Source organism: Brachycentrus maculatus, unplaced genomic scaffold (genome assembly GCF_059751285.1).
Source record: "Brachycentrus maculatus isolate JH-2025_06_01 unplaced genomic scaffold, ASM5975128v1 h1tg000134l, whole genome shotgun sequence".
Lineage (NCBI taxonomy): Eukaryota > Metazoa > Arthropoda > Insecta > Trichoptera > Brachycentridae > Brachycentrus > Brachycentrus maculatus.
Genome location: NW_028280887.1, coordinates 754,894 through 768,560, shown reverse-complemented (window position 1 = coordinate 768,560; position 13,667 = coordinate 754,894). Strand labels below are relative to the sequence as shown.

At 31.8% G+C, this 13,667-nt stretch overlaps 1 protein-coding gene across 1 annotated transcript in view; it reads right to left on the bottom strand.

Moving 5' to 3' along the window:
- Nucleotides 1-220: 220 nt before the first annotated feature.
- Nucleotides 221-13,667, bottom strand: part of Shaw (potassium voltage-gated channel shaker cognate w) — a 117,385-nt gene continuing 103,938 nt past the window's right edge. The window contains exons 5-8 of the mRNA XM_088260393.1: nt 8,974-9,654; nt 6,261-6,402; nt 3,502-3,687; nt 221-639 (exon numbers count right to left, since the gene is read on the bottom strand). Coding sequence (XP_088116519.1) covers nt 560-639; nt 3,502-3,687; nt 6,261-6,402; nt 8,974-9,654 — 1,089 coding nt within the window. The 3' untranslated portion in view covers nt 221-559. The remainder of the gene's footprint in view (nt 640-3,501; nt 3,688-6,260; nt 6,403-8,973; nt 9,655-13,667) is intronic.

Sequence of the window (13,667 nt, the reverse complement as noted above, 5' to 3'; positions counted from 1 at the left end):
TTATTATTTTTATTAAACTTGCTGAAATTGAGTGACAGAAGAAACATATTCGACTTGTATCATTTATACAAAAAAGTCATATTTTAACAGTTAAATTATTTCTTTGATAGTTTCGATCCTTCATTATATTAAAAGCAAAGTTTTTCAAAAGAATTTTTGAGTAAAAAAAATAAATTATTATATAATTATTAATATTATTACATATTATTATTTTTCCCCTCAAGGAATCGAACCAGGGATCTACCTAACAAATTGATGAATAAGATATACATATATAATTTTTACCTTTCAATATATTGCTTATGAACGGCGTCATCTACAGTATGTATCAAAATAAATAAATACGAAAATCGAGTGTACATTTTTCGGCTCATCTCCGTTAGCTTTCAACGCACAGACGTTACGTAACCCATTCGAATGGAGGAAGATAGCGGTGCTGGGGGATGATGACGTCACAGTCACGTTGGGCGGGGGGCGGGGCGGGGGGCAGTGAGGGGGGCGAGTTCTAGAGGGGTGTCGGCGGGCCTAGCTTCCCAGAAGCAGTTCGGCCCAGCGGCCGTTAGAGCATGCTCAGGTTCTTGCGCTTGAAGTGGTTAGGGGTCGTTTGGATCATGGCCTCTAGTTCGCTGTGGTCTCCATCTGTGGACAGTTGCAGGAACCACAACATAGCAAACATGAACATGTGAAAAGCGGTCGCGCCCAAACCTCAACTCCTAAATTGCCTAACTTAATATTATAAATCAATCATATTTTTATCAAATGATGTTTGAATTGTTATTTCTTAATTTTATTCCATTATAATTAATAGACTTTTGATACAATATGTCATTATTTTTTCCCTCATACTGTTTTAAACCAATTGGTGTCACCAATTGTGCATAGGGAACTGCATCAAATTGATGCGTTATTAATTAGATCGTTTCAGTTCACTGTAGTGTCCGTCTGTGAACAGTTGCAGGAACCACAATATAGCAAACATGAACATGTGAAAAGCGGTCGCGTCCAAACCTTAGCTCCTATGTTTCCTAATTTAACATTTTAAAAAATCAATCAAATAACTATATTAACGTCTTCTTGGTGGTTAAATTACTGGTCTATAATAATGAATAGACATTCGATACAATATATAAAAAATATTTTTTCATACTGTTTTAAACCCCTTAATCATACTACAATTTATTCTTATCGGCACCCAATGGTGCTTAGGGTATTGCATCAAATTGATGCGTTATTAATTTGATCTTTTCAGTTCGATGTAGTGTCCATCTGTGAACAGTTACATGAACCACAATATAGCAAACATGAACATGTGAAAAGCGGTCGCGCCCAAACCTCAACTCCTTTTCCTATTAATTTTACTTCATTTTTAAAACAACTAATTTTATTGGGTGTCGGGTTGTGGTCCGTGTTCAGTGTCACGGACTCTGGAGTCAATGTTTCTCGGTTCGAACCCACTCTACCACAATTTGAATATTTTATAATGATAAGCCGCTTGGGCTCACAGAAATAGTATGAAATTGAAGTATTTTTGTGAATAATAAAAACACAAATATTTCTCATCAAAAGCAAAGTCAGAACGTTTAAATCGAACCCTACAATAAAAAAAACATGTTTTCAACCACTATTTGATGCGGCTTGCCACAATATATTTATAAATTGAAATATTTGTCTGGATCAAACATTTATTTTTCTTTTAAAAATACAATTTCAAAGATGCCTTTCCAAATAAAGTGTACGAAAAATCGAAGTATTTTCTTAAATATATTGTACTGTATGTCTATTACACATATTTATAGCATGTTTATACTTAAATCGAAAGGATATTTTTCATTTTAAGCTAAAATTTTAAATTGCAATGTTTTAAAATGTAAGTAACTTTACGTATTACATATATTCAATAAAAAAGGTTTTTTTTAATAAAATATTTTGAAATGTGTTACGCTATTCAAAGAGATTCAATTTTCCAAATGAATATTGCAACTAAAACCTTATAAATTATACAAGGTATTTGTGAATCTACTTTAAATGTATGTAAAGGCATGATAAGCTGTATGTTAAAGCCATTGAAAGTATGTCAGTTTGATGCTGCTTTTAGCGAAGGATTATGATCTCTATAATAAGTTAGCACAAAGCCTTTAATCCTGGTCGATTAACACGTAACTAACGGTTGTTAGTCGTGAAAGCAAGCGGTCGGTTAACAAATATTAGCATACAGAGTTTAGTTGAAATATTACAACCAACCTCATTGGTGTTCATCGATTACTAGTTAGTCCAGTCATTTCTTTAGTAATTTTATTTGGGCGTTTATGTACTACGATTTTTTAAATTGTGCATAAAATATAAGTAATTATTGAAAATAATTCTGAATTGTGATATTGCACTCTAATTGATGATATAATTGATATTAAACAAATCTATGTGTCATTACTATATAACAGAGTGAAAAAATTTCTATGGTAAAATTATCATTGAAATCCTATACATTTTGAATTGAATGAATGAAACATATGATTTTTTTATTAAAATAATATGAATTTTCTTGATATTATACATATTTGATTCAATTTCGATATGACTGTGTGAAGTCTGATCATCATTTAAATGAACGAATCTAATATAAGTGATGATTTTGTATTAGATACTGTATATATGTATTATATGTATTACTTTAAAGGCTTCAGCCGTTCAATAAATAAATAAATAATTTTTGAACGATTTCATTTAAAAATAAAAAATGAACCCAAAATTAGGTCACAAAATTTTATAACATATTTTTTGACATTTTAATGTAATGTTTTAAAATACTAAATATTTCACAATGAAATTATTTTAAACTATGTAGTTCAATTAAATAACTTACAGTAATTTGATAAATATGTGTATTTTACAAAATAAATAAAAATACATCCACAATATATTAAATTTATTTTTGACATGTTGAAATTTACTAAACCTCAAATAAACCTTGTAAAAAGCGTTTGAAGAAATTTATTACAAATATATTTCCAACGCGTAGTTAATATTTATTACTTAATATTCTCCATATAAACAGATTTATGATCGATTAAAATTTGTATATATTTTTTTCAATGTAAAAATTTAAAAATTAGTTGGAATAAATAAATTTTGGGGGTGAAATGTTGTTCTCAAATTTGAATACCTAAAAAATATTTTTTAACCCCCGAATTCATGAAATAAGTCTGTCTGAACTATTTATAAATTGTTTATACAATTATTAGATTTTTAGTTATTTTTTAATGTAGGAACTAAAAATAAATATTTTGAAATATTGAAAAAAAATTCTCAACCCCTAATTTCACGAAACAAGTCTGTCTGAACTATGGATTTATAATTTGTATATACAATTATTAGATATTTATTGTAGTAAATATTTTTTTTTTATAATGGTGAAAAATATTTCTACACCCCTAATTTCATGAAATAAGTCTGTCTGAACTATGCATTTATGAATTGAATGTGAAAATACTTGAAAATACAGACCCATTTTCGCGGCCATCATATCCTTAGGATGTCCCGCCTTGATGGCGTTCATCCTCCTGTTCTGCTGTGCGGGCGCTCCACCCCCGGGGCCCTGCGCCCCCGGGCCTCCGCCCCCGCCTCCGCCGCCGCCCCCGCCCCCTGGAGCCCCCGTGAGCGACCCCGCCGGTCCTCCGGGACCCGCTTGCCCTGAAATTAGGGCAGAAACATTAACACATTCTTCATTTGAGATGTCAAAATGTAAAATATTTCTTCTTTTAACCCTTATCCGCATCCAATTCTGCATAGGGCACTGCACCGTATTGACGCAGTGTTATCTTGATCGTTACTTACATGAAGGCAAGGTGATCACTCCTGCGATTCAGGGACCAGTCCAGGGTAAAATTAAACAAATATTAGAGTGTAAAATCACTAATATTTATTTTCACCCGCCCCTTTGGAATCGAACCCGAGATCACTAGCACGGTAGCTCAACATGCTAACCATTACACCATGGAGGCAGACATATATCAATACAAGTAAAATAAAAGTTAATCGCTGATGATAAAACATATATTTTCAAAACGCTTAAACTAATAAAAAATGTTACATAATATGATATTTATTTTTGTGCATATTAGTACACACTGTTCACTTGTGTGTGTAGTGCGGCTCACGTTTATACTCGCTTTGAGACAATCGAGTATAAACGTAGATCGTCCCCTGAAAGAGTAGGACGCCACACCAATCTGTATTTTGTAGCAATCTTCGCTTCTTCTAGACGACTACCAAAGAGATGGCTTGACAGTTGGGAATCAATATCGCAGGAGGCTAATCCCTCTTAAAAACAGACCACCAACAAGAGGAAGAAGATTTTTAAAAAAAATCTTGTAATGTTTTTTTCTTCTTCTTCTCCATTTTATAGATCCTTAGGATCTGTCTGTGCCTCGCTCTTGGGATGTTGACTGCCTGCTATCTCTCCACATTTATGGAGGTCTACCTGGGGGTCTACGACCATCAGGGATTCTTTGAAGGGCGATACGTGGATATCTGTCTCCTGACTTTCTGTTTACATGCTTATTCTAGTATTCTTCTACATTCTAGTATTGCCTTCGTTGTCGTCCCCACCTCACGATATCTTCCGATATATTAAAGGCCTAACCTCGTTAAACGTTATTGGAAAAATCGTGAGTAAACATTCCAATCCTTCTCCGATACTTTGTTTTGTAAACATTACATGAACTTGTATTAATTTAGCAGCTTTCACATTTATTCCGTGATATCACGGAATACACTCTTCCTTCGGCAAACAACTTTTGTTTGAGCTAATATTATTAATGTTTTCATAAACACAGAATCCAATATAATGAAATCGTGCATCGATGATAATAACTGACTGTATTACGTTCAAACATTTGGAGACCATATATCCCTCACTCCTTTCAACAACGTAATATATCTCAAAAATCGTTAATTTTCAGTTGTGCGTGTTTTTGGAATACCCAGAAAATTAACTTTATCCCAGAAAAAGCGGCATATAACTTCATATTTACCCGCTACAGGGCAGAAAGTTTTGTTTTGCATTTTGAAGAAAAGGTATTGTTTAACTATTTTTTCAAACATACTTAATATTTTTCAAATGGAGAAAAAACATTCAGGTTTTACCTAAAAAGATCTGTTGCACAGTAAAAAGTTCAATAAGTGGCTTGATATTTATTTTTAATACATTTTATTATGATTTTAAATTTAAAAACGATCTCCTGAAAAATCTAGTTTTTTGAAATATGACGTTGTTGAAAGGAGTAAGCGATATGTGGAGGTCCTCACCAAAACGTTATATTTCCATTATAAATGATTTTAAGTAATCAGGAATTTTAGCTTGTAAAATTGTTACGTTTTGGTGCGATTTAACGATTTCTTATTGGTTTAACACAGGATTGGTCACGTTTTGTCGCAACTTTAATTAAGATTTCGATAGAATACAGTAAACAGAACAGATTGTATTTAATGATAATTTTTTTTGGAATATTGTAAATGTATTTTTTTGGTGAGGACCTCCATATATATATAAAGTAATCTAATCAAAATACTTAAATCTGTTGTAAAATATCTGAAAATATATTTTTTACGTTGTATGATAGATGTTCGAATGGTGATAAAGAAAATAATGCAAAGCTCAGAAAAACATTATCGATGTATATTTTTGAACATTTCTGGTCTGGGTATTTATTTACAGGGCTTATGATCTGCCATTTCAAGGCAAGAGTTTAAAAAAAAAACAGTGTGATTGTCAATCATAGTGAGTATTGCGTGTGTAAAGTGATTATTAACCAGCCTTTGACAGGTCATAAGCACTGTAAATACCCAGACTTCCATATTCTTCTTCATCTATGTTGAGATGTCAAAAATTATAAAGTGGAGAAAACCCAGAATTTTGAAGTATTGGGAGTCAAAAGGCTTTTCGTTCCACTAGAAGAGTTCGCCATTTTGTGTCTTAGCTTGGTTTATGGTACAAATGTCCTTTACTAATTTTATCATATATGATACACCACCTTTCGTGTAAGTTCCTTATGAACTAACAAGGATTCGATGTTAGATGCTCACACAGGTTTCTGCAATGCGCTACCAGCTGTTGTTTTTGAAAGCTGTTGTGGTTGGTAAATAGAAACGGTTAATAGAAGCAAACCGAGTAAAAATTAATACGATCAATTATGACCATTCTTCGATTGATGTCAAAGAGCAGGAGAATATTTTTTTTTAGAAAATCGACAGTAAGATCATACCTGGAAGTCTGGGTCCTCTCGGTTGCTCGACTGGGAGCACTCTCCGTCTCTTCTTGGGCAGTTTGGCTCTCGCCTGAGTGTGCGAGTAGTACATGGCGAAGTTAGACACGATGACGGGAACGGGGAGCGCTATGGTTAACACCTGGATCATACAATATTATTGCTTTAGTGTTGCGCAGATTGCATACATAAAAGCGCTAAATCATGAACTCATTTCTATTATCAGCGTATGATATCGACCAATTAATTCATTTTTATTTTACACTAGCTGCACACGTCCATGCGTAGCTGTGGCTTGGTCTAGTTAAATGGAAATGCAATAAAAACTGTTCAATTTCATAATGTACAATAACACAATAAACAACAGTGCAATAAATAGAGTGACAGCAAATGTCATATATCAGAAGCATAATGTGTTTTTAGTCTCGTTTGTGTTCCTATTACGTTCAACAGATGGCGCTGCCATTGCGGTAAAAAAATGTTTTTGATTTTTTGATATTGAAAACATATTTTTTTCACGTAAATCATTAAACACGAATCATTCAAAAATTTATTATTACTTTTTCTATCAGACACTGGATTATTCACTCAATGGATAACAATGCAATATTATAGATGTGAACTTATTCGGAACGAATCTTACGTATGTGCAAATGGAGTAAGCTGTGTATGCATGTATGTATTACACTTCACAAAACTGATGACGTCACAATCAGTCATTCTTCCATATATATATGAACTAAAAATTAGCACGTTAAAAAAAATCACCAGGGTTGCATACATACAAATTCCAAAAATGAATGCAATATAGATGTTTACTAATGGTCAGAATGGAGAACGTTACTGAAGTGTATACTAAAGTGATCACTTTAGCCAGCCAAATGCCAGGTCTTAGACCCTGAGATGCTCAAACATTAATCTTTTTTCAAAAAGAAAATTATAGGTATTTCTTCTAAAGTAGAGACACCTATAATAACGTGATCACTTTAAACCAGCCAAATGCTAGACCGTGATCCCTGGGTTGTTCAGACTTCCATCTTCTATTTAGATGTTTCATCTCAAGTTGAGACACATATAGTAACGACTCATTTCCATTAAAAATTCAAACGAATTATTAAAATAAATAATATTAATTAACTTTAGTAGGGCAAGCGTTTTGAAACTTTTGCATAAAATCCCCTTGGGTAATTCCAAATCCACGAACACGGAATGTGCGTGTTTTTATGACGTTAAATATTCTAGAAGTTTACCCCAATATTCTAGAAAATTTCACCCGCAGATTTTTGATACAATCCAATTAGAGCAAATTACTTAATTTCCCAAAATACCCGACCAGTTTCGCTTAGGTAATTTGTCATTCCCGTTCTTTGTGATTACACGTTCTTTAAACTTTGTAAAATTAATTAACTTTGTTTTAACCACTTGTTTATTAATACAATTTAACCTACCAGTTTCGACAATTTAACCTTTTAACCTTGTCATTATCAGGGTTTATTTAATTCTAAATATTAAAAACATTAAAATACTCTCACCAAAAACTTCCACACACTCCGTAAAAATTTAGGATTTTTTGGATTTTTACGGAGTTCTTTTACAAGGTTCTTGTCCGCCTCCGTAGTGTAATGGTCAGCACGCTCGGCTACCGTTCTGGAGGTCCCGGGTTATAAGTGATTTTTTCACTGTAATATTTATTCAATATTACCCTGGACTGGTACCTGAAGCGGAAGGCTGATCACCTTTCCTTCATGTGTAAACGATCAAGATAACACTGCGTTTATATGACGCAGTGCCCTATGCACCACTGGGTGCGGATAAGGGATTTTTTTTCTTTTACAAGGTTCTTGTCGAAACCGGTAGGTTAAATTGTATTAATAAACAAGTGGTTAAAACAAAGTAAATTAATTTTATAAAGTTTATAAAATGTGCCACAAACTATCTGCGGAAAACATTAAAGAAAAAACATGTTCTTTGAATTATTAATTATTTATTTCCCATTGTCTGCTTTATTGTTACATTTTAGTAATTAGTTATCACGCCGCTTCCCCTCAGGGGTAGGCAGAGAGAATAGAACGCCACGCTTACGCCTTTGCAAACATTCTTTGCTTCTTCCACATTCATGCATCTCCTTATACGTACATGCTCGCCGATTATTTCGACTCGACGCCCAAGTATTTGATATGGTCACAATATTTTCAGGTGTGTCCTTGATCCCAAATCTGGGTTTCTCCACTAAGGAGTTATTTAAAAATAATGTTAACATAGATAAAAAAAGAATATGGAGTCCTGGGTGTTTACAGGGTTTATAACATATCACATACTGGCTAATTAGCGTATTTACAGGTCATAAGCCTTATGATTACCCAGACCTCCATATTCTTTGTTGAGATGTCTAAATGTAAAAATAACTCATGTGGAGATTATTAAAATTTGTGAAAGAGTATTTGGACACATTTCAAATTATGTGAATAAACATTAATCCCTAAAAGTCCTATTCATAAGTAGACGATGAAAGTGTTTAGATGTGAAATACTCGTAGATCGTACCATTCAGCCATGTCATATTTGATTGCATACACATTTTTGAAATTATATTTATTGAATTTTATAAAATGCTCCATCGGCACGAGAAAACTTGGTGACGTCACATTATTATATTTTGTTATTTGTAATTATGTAAATGATGAAATAAATAAATAAAATAAATAAATACTTACCCCAGCGAGGGCACAGAGGGCCCCTACAAACATTCCAACATAGGTCTTAGGAGCCATGTCTCCATATCCGACAGTTGTCATAGTGACAAGGGCCCACCATAGCCCTAGAGGTATACTGTTGAAGTCGTTATGGGGGTTTGCTTGTATCCTCTCCGCGTAGTACACGAGACTCGCAAAAATCACGATGCCCAGTACGAGAAAGAACACCAGGAGCGTCAACTCTTTCGCGGACGCTCTGAAGGTCTGGATCAAGATCTTCAGACCTGACGAGTGTCTGGTGAGCTTGAATAACCTCATTATCCTGATGATGGAGAAGAACTCCAAGATATCGGCGTTTTCCACATGTGACGCGAACTTCTGGAGTATCAAGTCGATGTAGAAACTCAACGTGGCTATGTAGTCGATCACGTTGACTGACGACTTTATAAACTCGCACTTGTTCGGGGATGAGATGAATCTGACCAAGATCTCTAATGTGAACCAGGCGTTGCAGACGCACTCGATGTAGAAGAAGGCCACGTGCGCGTTGGTCGTTGTCTTGTCCAGAACCCAGCCCGTGCTCTGGTTAGCAGTTTTTACTGTCACGTTTCTGATGAATGGGACTCTCATGTCGGGATGGGTTTTGAGGCAGAAAGAGAGGATGGAAACGCAGATGAAGAACACTGATATTACGCCGATCATCTGGAACAAAAGAAATAAAAGCGTAAGTAAGGAAATTAACTTAGGTTTAGTCAACACTCTAAACAAAGTAATTGAATACATTGAATGCATGAAATTTTTTAAAGGTAATAATATTACTAGTTATTTTTATTCACAACATTTTGAGTTAGTTCCAATAATATTTGGGGATTATACGCGAATGTGTAGGGAGTGCGAATACATTAAGGTAATAAATGAAACGATAGGCAAGCTATTATACTCATTGCAGGTATTATACTGGAATGTTATGTGAGGTGTGCGAATATACGAACGTAGTGAAGAGAAATAAAAGTTATATAAAGTGTGCGAATACACTAACGTAATAACTATTTATTGTACTATTACAACAGGGAAACTATAGATAAAGATATTATGTATATTTTTTAAATTTAAGTATTAGTTGGTATATACCACTATTTCTTAAAATCTATTATAACACATGTTTCGATGCATTCCGCATCATTTTCAAACACTACATGTGAATCTAAGTCTATTTTTTTTATAATTATGTAAGATGTGTGCGAATACACAAATGTTGGTCCGAAAATTTTGAGCGTTTTGCGCCCTTGCTCGCATTTATATGGGCAGGAACCATTGAATATAAATATGTAATGCGAAACACTTGAAGCGAAATGGGCAGCCACGTGGTAGCGAGATCGATACGATGGATGAGGTAGAACCTTCCTCCCCTTTCCACCCCTCTCAGTTCTTTGTTGTGCGCTCTTACTACCCCTAGTGGTGGTTGGCCGATTTTTGTTTGAAATTTACGAGCCCGATGGCATATTTTGTTGATCGTTTGACTATTCAGAACAATTTATTATTGTACGAGTAATTAAAATAAAACTTTGTTTTAAAATCACTATAAATATTTTATTATAACTTAATTATAATGTCTACCGGTTTCGAAGCTAACCTCTTCAATTTGAAGACTGATTAATAGTATTAATTGTCTTGAAAAAGAAAAGGTTAGCTTCGAAACCGGTAGACATTATAATTAAGTTAAAATAAAACATTTAATTTGATTTTAAAACAAAGCGATATTTTAATTATAAAATGGAAAATCACAAAGTTATTGCTTGAAATATAAATAAAATTCAATTTTATTTATGTATTTATTCATTTTCATTAAAAAAATTCAAATGAATAATTTAAATAATCATTCATTTTCAGTAACAGGTACTAGATTGCTCACTTAACGGATGATATATCAATATTAAAGGTGCCTAGCTGAGATGAAACATCTATCATTTATATGCGATTGAAGATAGATATATGACACCTGTAGTTTACACGCTGTGTCTCTTCAAAAGAGAGACTAAGCTCTTGTGCTTGGAGAAGGACTTGTGCCTAATTAATTATATAATAGTCATTTTTCTTTGTACTGTAATGTATTTTTTCACTTAACATGTTAAAAAAGTGTTTAGTTTGTTTTTTAAAATTTAAGTATATATAAATTTTTTATGCCTGTAAAAGGTTATTAATAAGAGATTATTGAAATATTTGGTTCCCAAATATTGTTGTTTTATTTGCTAAATTTTGAGTGTGTCCAATTTCTTGTTCACAAACCTGATATCCGCCATAAGCAGTTATTTTTTAGATTATTTTTTAAACACGTTGACTGCCACGACAATTTTCAGAATTCCGGTCTAAAAGCCAATTTCATTTCATTATACAAAAAAATGTAATTAAATTTTCAGTTCATTTGTTCATAAATTTTCTGTTCATGTAAGCCTTCATTGATTTTTGATCGCATCTCAGTAGCCATCTATTCATATTAGCACTGATATACTAGGAATTTTATCGCAGCTGCACGAATATGGCAAGTGAACAAAGTACGAGATAACTCGTAGTCGGCGTCCTAGCAAATAACGCATTCTACGAGTTGTCTCGTAGTTGGCGGGCAACCAGCTAACTGAGGTAGATCATTATGATCCACCCTTCAGAATATCATTGAAATATATTCCGTTTTTTATTATTATAGGGGATGATAATTAACTTTCACCTCCCTTGCAAAGCAGGGTGGGAGGAACGTTATGAGGTTACATTATGAATTTAAATTTACACATTACATGAATAGTAATGAAGGTAGCAAATGGATCCGAAAAACACTTCCGTTATATGATTGTTTAATTAAAACTTTTAATGATTTTATAAAATTTAATATCCCATTTTATATTTAAGTTGGGGATTTGGATTTAGGGGGAAAATTATACGATTATGTTTTATTTTTGTTCGCTATGACATTGAGCATATTAAACGCTTTGTTGTATTGTTCATAACACATATTTTTGAAAAATAAAACCTTTTTTTCATTATTATTGATGTCCCAACTTGATATGAAACATATTATGTAAATATAATCCAGGATTTAGATCTCACATACAAATAAAAACAGTCTCTACTTAATGAAAGTTTTCCTCGTTTCAACATATGTAGATGGCTGTTGTAAATTGGCACATATTGTGCTACGGGTTTGATTAATAAATCTAGAAGTTCAAAAAATTTAGTAGTATGGTTGTCAATCGTTGTAAAGTGATCACTTAACCAAGCCTATGACGGTTGTAAGCCCTGTAAATGCCCAGACTTCCATATTCTTCTTCATCTTTGATGAGATGTCAAAAAAATGATATGGAAATGTTTATTTTAATAAACTCTAAAAGTGATATTATACACGTGTTTTAAAACAAATGTAAACAAAAGAATTTAATTTAACTGACTGCTTTATACAATTTTTATTATTTATTTGACACGGTTTGATAGTACCATCGGAAGGTGAAACAGCTGTCACAAAAATAAAAAAAATTCAGCTAAAATATCAATCACATTTTGATTTACAGAGTTGTGTATAATACTATAAATTGCTTACTGTTATAAAAATAGCTTATTTTAATGTGAAAAATGTAATATCCTAAATTGACAGTTGACCTTTGTGGACCATTTGTGTCAGGAGCCAACAACTGGAGAGATGAATTTAAAATAAACGGGATGACAAGAGTAGAATAACTTTTCCATGATTATATTGGGATAACCTTCTCCATTAATCTTCCATCCCTTATCACTGACAGCTATCTTACTTAATATTCACAGACAGGTGGATTTGTGGCGGTTCAAGTATCCCAAGAGATAAACTTACTTGGCCGCGTATTTATAAACTTATGCTGAGTTGTGTAGGGGTTCATTCAACTTCGTTTGACATAATAAACGTGTCCTAAAGTTAATTTAATACAAAACTTAGTGTTCAAAACAAAGAACAACTACTGTAAGTCTATTTGTGTGAATATATAGATGTAAAAACACACACACACATGTATATATATTTATATATATATATATATATATATATATATATATATATATATATATATATATATATATATATATATATATATATATATATATATATACCAATTATGCCCATGATTGCCAACCACACTTCACAAATTTTGGAACTCGATATATTGATCAAACTCATTATTTATTGATTCGGCATTAACTTTGTGAAATGACTGTTTGTGGATTATTATTTAAAAAAAATGAAATATATATATATATATATATATATATATATATATATATATATATATATAAATATATATATATATATATATATATATATATATATATATATATATATATATATATATATATATATATATATATATATATATATATATATATATAAATAAATATATATATATATATATATATATATATATATATATATATATATATATATATATATATATATATATATATATATATATATATATATATATATATATATATATATATATATATATATATATATATATATATATATATATATATATATATATATATATATATATATATATATATATATATATATATATATATATATATATATATATATATATATATATATATATATATATATATATATATATATATATATATATATATATATATATATATATATATATATATATATATATATATAAAGAGGTTGATATGGT